The sequence below is a fragment of the Olea europaea genome, unplaced genomic scaffold, assembly GCF_002742605.1.
Source record: "Olea europaea var. sylvestris unplaced genomic scaffold, O_europaea_v1 scaffold1733, whole genome shotgun sequence".
Classification (NCBI taxonomy): domain Eukaryota; kingdom Viridiplantae; phylum Streptophyta; class Magnoliopsida; order Lamiales; family Oleaceae; genus Olea; species Olea europaea.
The window spans coordinates 145,106-159,830 of NW_019235038.1; the positions used below are offsets into that span (position 1 = coordinate 145,106).

Here is a 14,725-nt window from a genome sequence, read left to right on the forward strand (position 1 = left end):
TTTTTTCTTCCACACATATGGTTGCTTGCTCCTGTATCCAAATACCAAGTATTCTTTTCTCTGCTCTCTTCACCTTTGTAAGCCAATAGTAGTGCAGGATCTACTTCACTTTCCTGACAAGCGTAGTTGGCTTTCTCCTCAACTTGGTTAGTAATATTTCTACATTCTGAAGCATAATGACCAAGTTTTTGACAATTGTAACATTTAATTTGAGATTTGTCATACCTTGGTCCTTCATTTTTCCTCGTACCTTTTCCTCTTCCGCGACCTCTGGTAGAAAATGAACTTTGTCTTCTTTCCTCCTTGTAGAATGCAATTCTTCCTCGATCTTGGCCTCGTCCTCTTCCTCTTTGGCTTCTTCTACTATTGAACCTTCCTTCACCCTCGTTCAAAGTGAGCTTTGTTTGAAGAGCTTGCTCTAATGGCTCTTCTTTCACTTTCTTCCTTAGTCTTTCCTCATGGGCTTGTAAAGATCCCATGAGTTGATCGACACTCATACTATCTAGATCTTTAGATTCCTCAATGGCTACAACTATGTAGTCAAATTTAGAATCTAAAGACCTAAGTATCTTCTCAATTACTCGAGTGTCGTTCAACTTTTCTCCATTCCTTTTTAATTGATTTACAATAGCTAATACTCTAGAGAAGTAATCAGAAATTGATTCCGATTCTTTCATATGTAAAGCTTCAAACTCACCTCGAAGTGTTTGAAGTCGAACCTTTTTCACCTTCTCAACTCCTTTGTGGGAGTTTTGCAAGATCTCCCATGCTTCCTTACTTGTAGTAGCACAAGGTACTTTCTCGAACATGCCTTCATCTAAAGCTTGATAGATGAGGGTGAGCGCCTTCTTGTCCTTCTTCCTTACATCCTTCAAACTATCCCTTTGTGCTTGGGATAGAGCAACCTCGTCTTGTGGCTCCGTGTAGCTTTTCTCTACGATCTCCCATGCATCTTGCGACCAGAGCAATGCTTTCATCCTTATACTCCAATTGTCGTAGTTATCCTTGTTGAGTTGGGGGACTTGAAAAGGAATCATCCCACTTGCCATTTTCACAAGAACCTTGGGGCTCTGATACCAGTTTGTTGGATGAAAGATGGGTTTACTAACTTGGATTGGCTAAGGCTTTTAAGAGGACAACACTAATAGGAAGAAGGAAGTGAAAAAGGAAACTTGTATTTCTCAAATTCAAGACTTTACACACTTTTTTGGCTTGTTACAAAATGGGGGCACAACCCCTTTATATAGTGTTTACAAGAAGATTCTAGTCCACACATTTTCTAGAGACACCTAGACCACATATCAAGATATTTTCCTAGAATTCTCTAGATATTCTTTATAAAACTACATATCTTACTTAGATATTTATATAGATATTTCTAGTAGATATTTATATAGATTTTTCTAGATAATGCTTCTAGAAATGCTATGCATGTTGGGCCTTTTAATTGATTTGGGCCTATAAGCAAAATCCTTAAACCCATATTATTTAGTCCAAAAATCAAGTTTACTACTCAACAGATTGAAAATAGAGACTAAGATCCTTGTTCGTCGCTGCACTTTAAATCTCTCTTGTAGCATCTTTCTCTTTCAGCCATCATGGCCAATGATGAATTACCACCAACTCCTTCTGTTCTTAGCAAAGAAATTGCCGATACTGATGCAGATTCTTCAAGACCGAATATATCAAACCCTTATTTCACTCATCATTCAGATCATCGAGGTTTGGTTTTGATTTCCAAACCCTTGAATGGAGACAATTATTCTACTTGGAAAAGGGCTATGACTCTGGCTCTAAATTCCAAAAACAAAATAGGTTTTGTCGATGGATCAATCAATGTAACTTCAAAAAAGACAGATCTTGAAAATTATGCAGCTTGGTCTCGGTGTAATGATATGGTCCATTCTAGATCGTCAACACTCTCAGTCCGGAAATTTCAAACAGTGTAATATATTACTCTACCGAATGAAGTTTGGGAAGATCTTCGTGAACGATTCTCTCAAAGAAACGTACCTCTCAGTGAGATATTGCCTATCTTCGACAAGAACAACTCTTTGTCTCTGCTTATTACACAAAATCAAAGGGCCTATGGGATGAACTAAGTTCCTACAGCGATGCAGCACATGGGGCACAACAAGATCAACAAAAATTGATGCAATTTCTGATGGGATTAAATGATTCTTACAGTGGTGTTCGCAGCCAAATCCTCCTGATGAACCCCCTTCCTTCAGTTCGCTAGGCATATTCCTCCGTCCTTCAAGAAGAAAAGCAACGTCTCCTGAGTTTGACACACGCTGCAGGAGATTCTGGTGGTAGCACTGTTATGGCTGTTCGAAGCAACAATAGCAACAAATCCACTCCATCGGTTGGTGCAGGAAGGTTCGACCGTCCATATGGTTTACATGATTTCAGATCACAAGAAAAATCACCAGATAAATTCAGTGGAGGACGTCGAATTGATCAAGCAAAGAAATGCTCAGGATCTAGAAGAGGACGCCCTCATTGTACCCATTGTGGAGAATTGGACCATTGGGTCCAAACTTGTTATGAATTACTTGGGTATCCAGCGGGCCACCCAAAAGCTAAGTATAATTCAGGCCCAAAACATTTCAACAACAATAATAGGCCTTTAGCTAATCACATGTCCGAGTGTCTTTCTAAAGAGGATAGCAATCACGTTGTTGGAATTTCAGAGGCCCAATTGAAGCAGCTCTTATCCCTTCTTGACAACAAAAATGAAGGATCTAGCTCTCAAGCAAATGCCGTGACCAAGCCAGGTTTGTCTAAAGTCGCTTCCTGCAGTTGGATCATCGATAGCGGGGCGACGGATCATATTTCTTCATCATCAAAATTATTTTTCCGCACAGATAAAAATTGCTCTGATACCATGAAAAGATGGAAGAGATATTGAATTTGCTTGAATGAATATTATTGATACTCTATCGTGTATTTATACAAGAAGAAAAATTGACTACTCCTACAAATCAGGGATTATGAGTTGTCTAGCTAAAAGTTAGGCAATACAATAGGAAAGATAATATGCTCCAAATAAGAAAGATAATATATACAGCTTTATTTCCTAATATAACCCACCTCCACAATAAGGTATTCAAGGGCAGCAAAGAGATACACTAGGGTACCGACACCCAGTTGCTTGGCATACTTCCAAAATTTGAGCAATCGAGTGATTCTGCCTACGGGAAATTCGACACCGACCTTACTAGATTGGCATAGGATTTCAATGAATTGGGCCTCCTTCTACCTCCCTTGATGGAGGCTCTGACAGTTAAATTTTACTATAAACCTTAGAAAGGAATTGAAATTGAAAACTAGAATTTGCAAAAAAATGCCGGGTTTTTATGGAGTTGAAGTGATCAGTAGATGGTTTATATAGGAATTTAGTGAGATGGTGTTATAGTTTGATTGGCAAATAGAGATGAGCTGTGGATGGATGATGTGGCGTGAAGATTGAAAACGAGAATTTCAGAATTTTATTTTCCTTTTAAAGTCAAATTCGTGTGTGAAATGACTAGTTAAAAAGTTTCACAGTTGTGTATCTCCATATATAGTATACTATTTTCATCTATTTAGCAATAGAGACATGGTCATCTGTCTTTCTATTTGCCGAAGCAACTCTTTCACGACCTTGAGTGAAATTAATTGTTTATGAGAAAAACTAAGATTTGTATATGGAAAGTCTAATTCAAAGATTTATAAAATGATATTTTGAAATTATGATTATTTTAACCAACCATAGGCAGTTCAAATGAGCTTATTCAGCAATTGCAAACTTAGTTACAGTGCAACAACTGATACCCGAGCTTTGGTAATGTAATTATTGTATTTTCCATATCATAGAGAAGGATTCACTTTAAGAAATCAATTCAATTAACAAAAGCCATTATAAAAGCCTCAAAAAGTGATTATATTGTGATGCAAGCGTGCTATAATCACCACCTATTGCTGGACTAATGAGATGAAAATTTTCATCAAGGTGAATGGCAATCACCAAGACGGCTACTAAAATATTTACAAATCTTCATTTAATACAAATTATCAATTGAGAAATCACGTTGTTGAGTATTTGTCCTGATAACTTGTCCTTTCCAGCCACACTACGTGCGGTGCATGTGCAATTCACATGCGACAAAAGTGAAATGGATGCCTAAACTCTTTTAAAACTCCCTCCTGAACAAGCACATTTAAATAATTAAAAAATTGGGAAATGAACCAAAAAAACTGGAGAATTTGTCCTTCCAAGCTTCAATATAACTTGTAAGATTCATGTGCAAGTCACTCAATGTGTATAATTTTATTATTATTATTATATATGATAGTTTTTGTGTTGTTGTAGTGATGAGATAGGATGATTGAGGATGTTTTGTATGGAATAATTTTGGAGGAAAAAAAAAATAGTTGGCTTTTTATTGAAAGTTAATAGTTTGGAAGATTTTGGTAGAAAGTAATTTGGTGGACAAGGTGGGTAGGAGAAAGGAATTTTATTAGAATGATGATGGCTTACAATAGCTTGAGCTTTGTCTAGCTTCTTTTTTTCTTGCAAACAAATGAGGGATCATGCCCTATTTATAGGCTCTTATCACATCTTCTAGAGAATTCTACAAGTGTCTACAACCTATACAAGATTTTTTGGTGTCCAAGTTACTCTAGTGGAATCTAGACAATTCTAATTTTTTATTATACTTGTTTACCAAGGAATTCTAGGATATTGTAGGCAAGTAATTCTAGATTCTTCTAGAAATGAGCATCATTAAATTTATCACTCCTCCTTGATGCTCATTTCGGTAACTTCAATCATTTCTCGTAGTAGCTCGAACTTTGCTCGTGGTAGCGCCTTCGTGAATATGTCCGCCAATTGTTCTTCAGTTTTGCAATGTTTAAGTTCTATCTATTTGTTTGCTTCAGCTTCTCTGATGAAGTGATACTTGATGCTAATATGTTTTGTTCTGCTGTGAAATACAGGATTCTTGACCATTGCTATAGCTGATTTGCTGTTGCTGTAGATCTTTATTGCTTCATTTTGTGGCTCTCCCATATCTTCAAGTATGCGCTTTAACCATGTTGCTTGACTCGTAGTCATTGCTGCTGCAATATACTTTGCTTCAACTGATGATTGTGCAACCGTTGCCTGTTTCTTTGATGCCCAAGAAAATATTCCCAAACCTAGTATGAATGCATAGCCTGATGTGCTCTTCATATCATCTACTGATCCTGCCCAATCGCTATCAGTATACCCAAGTAGTCTTGAGTCAGGCGTAGACTCATACCTTATTCTATAGTCCTTTGTTCCTTGGAGGTATCTTAGTATCCGCTTTGTAGCTCCATAGTGAACTTGACTTGGATTTTGCATAAATCTTGAAAGCAGGCTGGTTGCATACATTATGTCTGACCTTGTAGCAGTTAGATAGAGTAAACTTCCAATTAAGCTTTGAAATTGTGAACTATCTGCTTTTGGAGCACCGTCTTCTTTTTTGAGTGATTTGTTGCTATCCAGAGGTGTTGCTACTGTTTTGCAACCTTCCATCTTGAACTTTTTTAATAGATTGGTGGTATACTTCTTCTGAGCTATAAATATCCCATCTTTAGATTGAGTTACCTCAATCCCAAGAAAATAGTGCATTAATCCCAGATCAGTCATCTCGAACGTTTTCATCATATCTTCCTTGAATTTCTTGATCATCTTCTCATCATTCCCTATGTAGATGAGATCATCAACATATAAAGAGATTATAAGTGTACTATTTGTACCTTGGTTTTTGATGTATAGAGTTGGTTCACTTTGGCTCCTCCTGAATCCTTGCTTAGTAAAGTAATTGTCAATTCTGCTGTACCAGGCTCGCGGAGCTTGCTTTAATCCATATAGTGCCTTCTTTAGTTTGAAAACTTTATATTCTTTACCTCGAACCACGTACCCTTGAGGTTGCTCCACATAAATTTCTTCTTCAAGATAACCATTAAGAAATGCCGATTTGACGTCCAGCTGGTAAATCTTCCACCTTTTCTGTGTGGCTAGTGCAATTAACGCCCTTATAGTATCGAGGCGTGCAATAGGGGCAAATGTCTCGGTGTAATCGATGCCAAACTGCTGTGAGTATCCTTTGGCAACTAGTCTTGCTTTATGTTTTTGAATCGAGCCATCAGCATTGAGTTTTGTCTTGTAGACCCACTTAACTCCTATGACTTCTTTATCTTGAGGAGGATCTACAAGCTCCCAAGTATTATTTTTCTCGATCATTTTTATTTCTTCATCCATAGCATTTCTCCATTCTGGTTGTTTTGAAGCTGCTTCATAGCTTTCAGGTTCTATGATCATCAAGTTGCATCTTTCATATATTTCTGATAATCTTCGTGTCTTTCTTGGTGATGATTCTGGTGAGTCAACTGGTTCTTCTATAACTGCATGCTGCGGAGGCTCTGGTTGATTGTTCTCCTCAACATCACTCTCCTGCTTTTGTGGTTGTGTAAGGGTGCTGACATCTTTTTTCTCAATTTGACCAGTCTCCCAGTTGTAGGTGGCATCTTCATCAAACTTTACGTCTCGACTCATAATTAGCTTCTTTGTTCTTAAGTTATATACTCGATAGCCTTTTGATTGAGTACTATACCTAAGAAGATTCCTTTTTCAGTCTTTTCATCCAGCTTACCTCTTTTCTCCTGAGGTATATGTGTGTAGCAGATGCAGCCGAAAACTCTGAGATGTTTTGCTGATGGTTTTCGTCCGCCCCATGCTTCAACTGGTGTTTTGTCTTGCACTGCCTTTGTCGGACATCGATTTAGTAGATAGACTGCAGTGCTTACTGCTTCTGCCCAAAATGTTTTTGGAAGACCTTTCTCCATTAGCATAGCTCTAGCTGTCTCCATTACTGTTCTGTTCTTTCTTTCTGACACACCATTTTGTTCCGGTGCGTACCCAACAGTAAGTTGATGCTCCATTCCTTCATCTTCACAAAACTTGTTGAATTTATTTGATGTATATTCCCTGCCTCTGTCGCTTCTGATAGTTTTGATTTTGCAACCACTTTGCTTTTCGACATAGCTTTTGAACTTTTTGAAAATCTCAAATACTTGGGATTTTTCTTGTAAGAAATATACCCATGTCATTCTAGTATAGTCATCTATGAATAGAATGAAGTACCTATTTTGGTTATGTGATGGAGTACGCATCGGGCCACATACATCTGTATGTATCAACTCCAAAGGCTTTTTGGCTCTCCATGCTTTTCCAGATGGAAATGGTTGACGGTGATGTTTCCCACTCAAGCATCCTTCACAAATTTCATCAATTTCTTTTATGACTGGTAAGTCTCTCATCATGCTCTTTTGCTTCAAAATCTTTAACCCATGGAAGTGGAAATGTCCAAATCTTTTATGCCACAACCATGACTCATCTACTTGCACCGCCATTGCCGTATTGTCTGCGTATCTCCATTGGATTGGAAAGCATCTGTTCTCCCGCTTTTTGACGTTTGCAATTACCAGATGTTTATCTTTCTTATCATAAATTGTACAATAATCTCCTTCAAAATGTATACTGTATCCTTTCTCCATCATCTGACCTACACTTAGTAGATTTTGATCTATAGTAGGGACTAAGAGAACTTCATTAATGTATCTCTTGCCCTTTTTTGTATCAACGGCAATAGTACCTTTACCTGTAGCCTCTATAAAATTTTCATTGCCAATTTTTACTTTTGTATTTATTTTATCAAGACTGCAGAAAATACTTTCATCATTCGTCATGTGATTACTGCAGCCACTATCTAGATACCACGTATCTAATTTCTTTTCAGAGACATTCTTCATGGAGGCATAAAATAGATTTCCTTCTGTCTCCTTTTCTTCAGAGAAATTAGCTTGATGATTTTGTTTAAGGCGACAAAATTTCTCTTCATGTCCAAATTTTCTACAGTTACGACATTGTGGTTTACCTTTAAACCAACAATCTTTCTCCTGATGACCTTTTCTTTTACAAATACTGCATGAAGAATACTTGTCGCTTTTATCAACTTCTTTTCCTTGAATTTCTTTATTTTTCAAATTTTCTTTAAATTTTCTTCCACCTTCTTTAGATTTTTGAAACCACATATTAAGTTTCGATTGAAAAGAATTTTCTATCTCCATTTCATAGCGCCTTTCTAATCTTTTTTCATGAGCTTCTAATGATCCCATTAATTCTGCAGCTGTTAATTCATCTATATCCTTGGATTCCTCAATAGCTGCAATAATTGGATCATATTTTTCAGTGCAAGTAATTAAAATTTTTCCAACAACCTTCTTTTCGGGAACATCATCACCATAAGACCTTAGTTGATTTACTATTTCATCTATTCTTGAATAATAATCTTTTGCGGTTTCTGACTCTTTCATTTTTAGATTTTCAAAATTCCTTCTTAAAGTTTGAAGGCGGCAAGTACGTACCTTGTTACTGCCGTAGAACTCCTCCTTCAACTTATCCCATGCTTCTTTCGCTGTTTTGACTCCCATAATTCTTGGAAAATATGTATCCGTCAAGCTCATTTGTAGAGAAAGTAATGCTAGAGAATCTTTTTGTTGATTCTCCTTAAGTTCCTTCTTTTGTGCGGAAGTTAAAGTGGAAATGTCATCTGGGTTAGTATACCCATCGTTGACGACATCCCATAAATTTTGAGCACAAAAGTAGGTCTTCATTTTGATAGACCAAAAATCATAGTTATCCCCATTAAATGTTGGGATAGGAATTGATGAGCGGAAAGCGTCTGCCATCATATATGCATACACCCAATATCAATCGAACGTGGCTCTGATACCACTGATAGTTTTTGTGTTGTTGTAGTGATGTGATAGGATGATTGAGGATGGTTTGTATGGAATAATTTTGGAGGAAAAAAAAATAGTTGGCTTTTTATTGAAAGTTAATAGTTTGGAAGATTTTGGTAGAAAGTAATTTGGTGGACAAAGTGGGTAGGAGAAAGGAATTTTATTAGAATGATGATGGCTTACAATAGCTTGAGCTTTGTCTAGCTTCTTTTTTTCTTGCAAACAAATGAGGGATCATGCCCTATTTATAGACTCTTATCACATCTTCTAGAGAATTCTACAAGTGTCTACAACCTATACAAGATTTTTTGGTGTCCAAGTTACTCTAGTGGAATCTAGACAATTCTAATTTTTTATTATACTTGCTTACCAAGGAATTCTAGGATATTGTAGGCAAGTAATTCTAGATTCTTCTAGAAATGAGCATCATTAAATTTATCAATATATATATATATATATATATATATATTTTTTTTTTTTTTTTTTTTAATGATCTTGAAAAGAACTAAAATGTAAAAGATGGGAATTACTGCACCAGGAGCTCTGAAGTATAAACAATCAACTTCTACCATCTTTAGAATGAAGTATCGACCACTGAACACAAGTTCGACAAAAACATGGATTAACCATTGAGAAAATGTGAGTAACAGTATAAACCAGTAACGAAGTCCCAAAATGGTATTAACATCCAATCGGCATTCATATCTAATTTAGTCCAAAGATTAGTGCTGTATATATCATATGCGACATAATAGAATATTCATTTCCATTCAATATTTCAAACAATGCCAGTTATCACCAAATAGTTAAGCAGGTAACATCTGTGTCTTCAGTTGCATATTCTTAAGACAACTGATTATTGACAAGCAAAAAAAAATAAAAAAAAATAACATAGTCTCATATAATTGAATAAAGAACTATTAAATTTTAGAAGAGTCTTTAACTGATAAAAATCTGAAGACCAAAAGCCTTAGCCACTGTTTGACAACCATTATCTGGGAAAACCAATGTTTTGAGCAATGTTTTTTTAGGAGAATGTGTAGCTAAAAAGTAGGGAAAGTTTTGGATTTAAATGCAAAAATTACATTGCGTGTATGTGTGGTTGAAGATGAGAATGCAGAAAAAAGAGTTACACATTAAAAACCGCAGAACTCTTGCGAAGCAGAGCCATTCTCTTTATCTTTTCCGCCAGCTATCTTTGGCAACAAATACTGATTAATGTTAGTCAGAACCCCACTGTTTGCAATGGTAACATTTCCCAAAAGCTCGCTCAACTCTTCATCAATCCTTACAGCCAATTGTTTATGCCTAGATGCAATCCTGTTCTTCTTCTTCTTGTCCCTGGCCTCATTTCCTGCAAGCTCCAAAACCTCAATCAACAGAACCATATAATAAATCCTGAAAATAAAAAATGTAGGAAATGGGAACAAACAAAACCCATAACCCATCTCAGAAGAAAAGCATTTAAGAATGGCGGAGAGGCAGACTGGGGCACCAGCGTCGACACGCTTATCAAACTTTCTATTCCTTTGAAATATAGTGATTCTTCCAACTGGGAATTCGAGGCCAGCTACGAGATTAAGATAAGTATTTCAATTACTTGGGCCTCCATCTACTACCCTTAGTGGAAGCCAGTTGAACTCATTTTCAGATTTTAATTTTACTGTAAACCCTAAGGGCCTGCTTGGAAGATTTGGCGTACCAGTTATTAGCCTTTTTTTATGTACTGTCTATGAACATTTACAAGCAGTTCAATTTTGAGTGGTCCTAATAGCGATTTTTAAAACCGTCAAACCTATGTCTGGGAGTTTATTATCCACTAGTTTTGAAAGATTTTTAAAAGAATAAAATCTTAGTAAAATTTTCAGTTTAGGTTTCTTATATGAAATTTTTTATTTATCAGTGATACTTTACTTATAAATATAAATATTTTTTTACTTATAAGCAATGTTATTAGCAGCGTTTATTTTGAAGTGCATTTCGTGAGCTCCCATTCAAACACAATAAACAAAAAAAACCACACGTAAGAATTTAAGTAGCTAAAGTCAAACATACCAGATCCATTTTCTTGATCTAGTACTAAGTACCTAAAAATAAGCAATGAATGGTAATTATAGCAAACTTGCATCACAATATAACTATTTTTGGAGGCTTCTACAATTGCTTCTGTTAATTGAATTGACTTCTTAAAGTAAATCCTGTCGTTATATAGAGAAAACACTATATTCATGTTCGTAAGGCTCATGAATCAGTCAATGCACTTTAACTAAATTAAGAACTATTGAGTAAGCTCATTTGAACTCATTATGATTGGTTAAAGTAATCAAAATTTCAAAATATCATTTTAAAACACCCATACGCATAAGTAAACAAGTTTATATATAAATAACTTACATATACGTAAAAAAATTATTTTTATGCAAAAAGAATCATTCATGGTTTAAACATTTACCTATAAGGTAAAAGTCATTCGTCAGTGAAAATTTATTTATAAGTAAAAAATTTCTCATGTGATTTGAAAAAAACTAAACAAATACAAATTCTTCTAGAGCGAAAAATTCAATCATACTATTATTAATAAAATTAAAAATAAATCATTTGGGTTGTACATGCAAGCACATCTTTTGTTAAAAAAAGTAGACAATATAAGTAGCTAAAAGTGCAACCTTAGGAAGTCCCAAAATGGTACTAACATCCAGTCGGCATTCATATCCAATTTAGTCCCAATATTAGTGCTTTATATATCATATGCCACATAATAGAATATTCATTCCCATTCAATATTTCAAACAATGCCAGTTACCACCAAATAGTTAAGCAAGTAACATCTATGTCTTCAGTCGCACAATCTTAAGACAACTGATTATTGACGTGTAAAAAAAAAAAAAAAACATAGACTCATATAATTAAATAAAAAAACTATTATATTTTAGAAGAGTCTTTAACTCATAAAATTCTGAAGACCAAAACCCTAAGCCACTATTTGACAACCATTATCTATGACCAAAACCCTTAGCCACTGTTTGACAACCACTATCTTGGAAAACTATGTTTTGAACAGTATTTTTTAAGAGAATGTGCAATTAAAAAGTAGAGAAAAGTTTTGGATTTACATACAAAATATTACTTTGTCTGAATATGTGGTTGAAAGTGAGAATATAGAAAAAAGAGTTTCAAATAATACTGATCAATAAGGGCATAATATCCATCCAAACGCCATAAATAATTCATTAAAAACCGTAGAACTTTTGCAAAGCAGAGCCAATCTCTTTATCTTTTCTGCCAGCTGTCTTTGGCAACAAATACTGATTAATATTAGTCAGAACTCCCACTATTTGCAATGGTAACATTTCCCAAAAGCTTGTTCAACTCTTCGTTGTTCCTTACAGCCAATTGTTTATGACTAGGCGCAATCCTGTTCTTATTGTCCCTGGCCTCGTTTCCTGTAAGCTTCAAAACCTCAGTCAACAGAACCATATAATAAATCCTGAACATAAAAAATGTACGAAATGGGAACAAACAAAACCGATAACCCATCGCAGCAGCAAGGTATTCAAGAATGACAGAGAGGCAGACTGGAGCACCTGCGTCGACACGCTCATCAAACTTCCTATTCCTTAGAAATCTATCTATTCTTCCAACAGAGGATTCGGGTGGTTCAATTTTGTGTGATTTTAGAGTTTTTCAAAAGAATATACATGTCCATAAGTAAAATTTTCAGTTTATGGGTACTTGTATGAATTTTTTTACTTATAAGTGATATTTTATTTATAAATATATATATTTTTTTGTATATAAGTTAATATTTAACTTAAAAAATTGAATAAAGTTAAATATTTAAAATTTAAATATTTTAAATATTTAAATTTAGTGCAGATTTGAACAGTTCAAGTGCGAGAAAACGAGGAGATATTGCATTTGAGAGCAAGCCATAACTCTTGATATTGTAGACCATGACCTGAGTGAGGAAAGTTTCAGTGAGGGGAGCATTTATGGTGGAATGAAGAAGGAATCCAGGCCACTGTTTCATATTGAACTTTGGAATCTGGAAGACAGCATCACTACAAGAATTTTATGTTTTCCCTACAAAATTTATTTGTAGTGAAAGGTTTTATTTGTGGGAAAAAATCTTTGCAGACAAAAATAATTTGTAGGGACATTTGTGGGACAAACATCAAGGGGATAGACTTTGGCCTACAAAATTTTGAAATTTGTGGGGAAAAGTTTTTCCCTACGAACCCTTCGGAGACAAATACAATACGTCCATCAGGTAAGTTTTCTCTCGACAAAATCATTCGTCTGCTAAAGTTAATTTTGCATACGAAATGATATCACTTTTCCCTACAAATTATGTTGTGGGTTAAATCTTGCTTTTCCCTACAAAAATTATTTTGTGTGGAAAGAATATTTGTGGACTAAAATATATACATTTTTCCAGCAATTTAAAATTTGTGACAACATGATACATATTTTTTGTAGGCTAAACCCTGTTTTTCTCTACAAATAATTTTTTCGTAGAAAAACATATTTGTAGGCTATTATGAAAGAATTTGTAGGGAGAAATTAAATTATATATTTTATTTATTTATTATATACTAGTAATTTTTTAACCACATTCAAAATAATATAAAGATGCAAAATAATAATAATAATAATAATAATAATAATAATAATAATAATAATAATAATTCAATTAAGATATGCAGTGCCAATCAATGTAATATTGAATCCAAAATATTTCAAGAAAATATAAATAAAAATCATTCACTAAGTATGGTTACACCTGAACATTCTTTGTATCTCTTATTATGCATCTAAAAAACGTAACTGTTCATCCTCGTAAATTAGATATTCAACTATCCTCTCCAAAGTTGTTCTCTTTGTCATCATGAATAGCATCATTTTCCTCAATAGTATTAATCTCTGTTGACAATAGTGTAAATGATGTTACCACGAAGCCAAGAACATTAACACATAACTGATGTATCGAGTGATGCCAAGACTGCAAAATAGAATTGAATTGTTGCTTAACAACTTTAGCTTGTTCTGCATCCTTTGCTCCATTTTCACTCGAGCTGCATACTCTACCTCCAGCTGCATATTCAACCTTTCAAGCAACATGTTCTGCTTCTAACTCCTCCATATTGCATACATTGGAAGAAGACGTGTCAAACCCAAAAGATCAAATGGTGGTAGATATGACATGCAATGCAGCAGAGAAAAGAAGGATTCTTTTAGATTAACAATCCTGGGATACAAATGACAGTATTGGACAATATGAAGAAAGCAACTCATAAGTTATGGGACAATCTTTTCTTCTCAAGCAGAGAATGCTCTGGAGTTGAAAGATTGGCTTAGCCTCTTCTATGTTTCTGATGAAGAGCCTGCTACATTTTGTTCTTCCATATGCAGGTTACATTATGAACTTTTGCGGCATCATTATCTAATACAAATGTTTCATATGTGTATGTTATCATGCGGGTTACATATTAACAGTAGCAAAGTTGGCCTTATATGAATCAACTTCAGTTTCAATCTCCCAAGGAAAAAATTACTTAACCAACTTTTAACCCAAAAACAAGTAAAAAAGACATTAACTCCAAGCAAAATTACAAATTTTCTGGTACATGTATTTGAAACATAATCCTGAATTGCTACAGTATAAGAACCAAGTTACTAATAAGTTAAACTTCTCTCTTATCAAGATTATCATAACTAAAATCACCACAACATAACAATACAATTCAAATCATAATAAATCAAAGGCCAAAAACAAGTATATTGAACTATAGTCGTGCTTGAGCTCATAATTTTTTTCTAACTCCTTTTACTAAATCCTATATCTAATATACTTCAACTCTCTCCGAAAATTCAAAATCAAATTAATCTAATGATAAAACAAGATCTATAA

At 34.7% G+C, this 14,725-nt stretch overlaps 1 protein-coding gene and 1 pseudogene across 1 annotated transcript; both read right to left on the minus strand.

The window, feature by feature from the left end:
* Positions 1–9,738: 9,738 nt before the first annotated feature.
* LOC111377854 (histone H2AX-like) lies at positions 9,739–10,474 on the minus strand. Its single transcript, XM_023000987.1, has one exon. The coding sequence runs from the start codon at positions 10,260–10,262 to the stop codon at positions 9,951–9,953; it is 312 nt and encodes a 103-aa protein (XP_022856755.1). The 5' UTR covers positions 10,263–10,474; the 3' UTR covers positions 9,739–9,950.
* Positions 10,475–12,044: 1,570 nt separating this feature from the next.
* LOC111377853 lies at positions 12,045–13,908 on the minus strand (annotated as a pseudogene).
* Between the last annotated feature and the right edge of the window lie 817 nt (positions 13,909–14,725).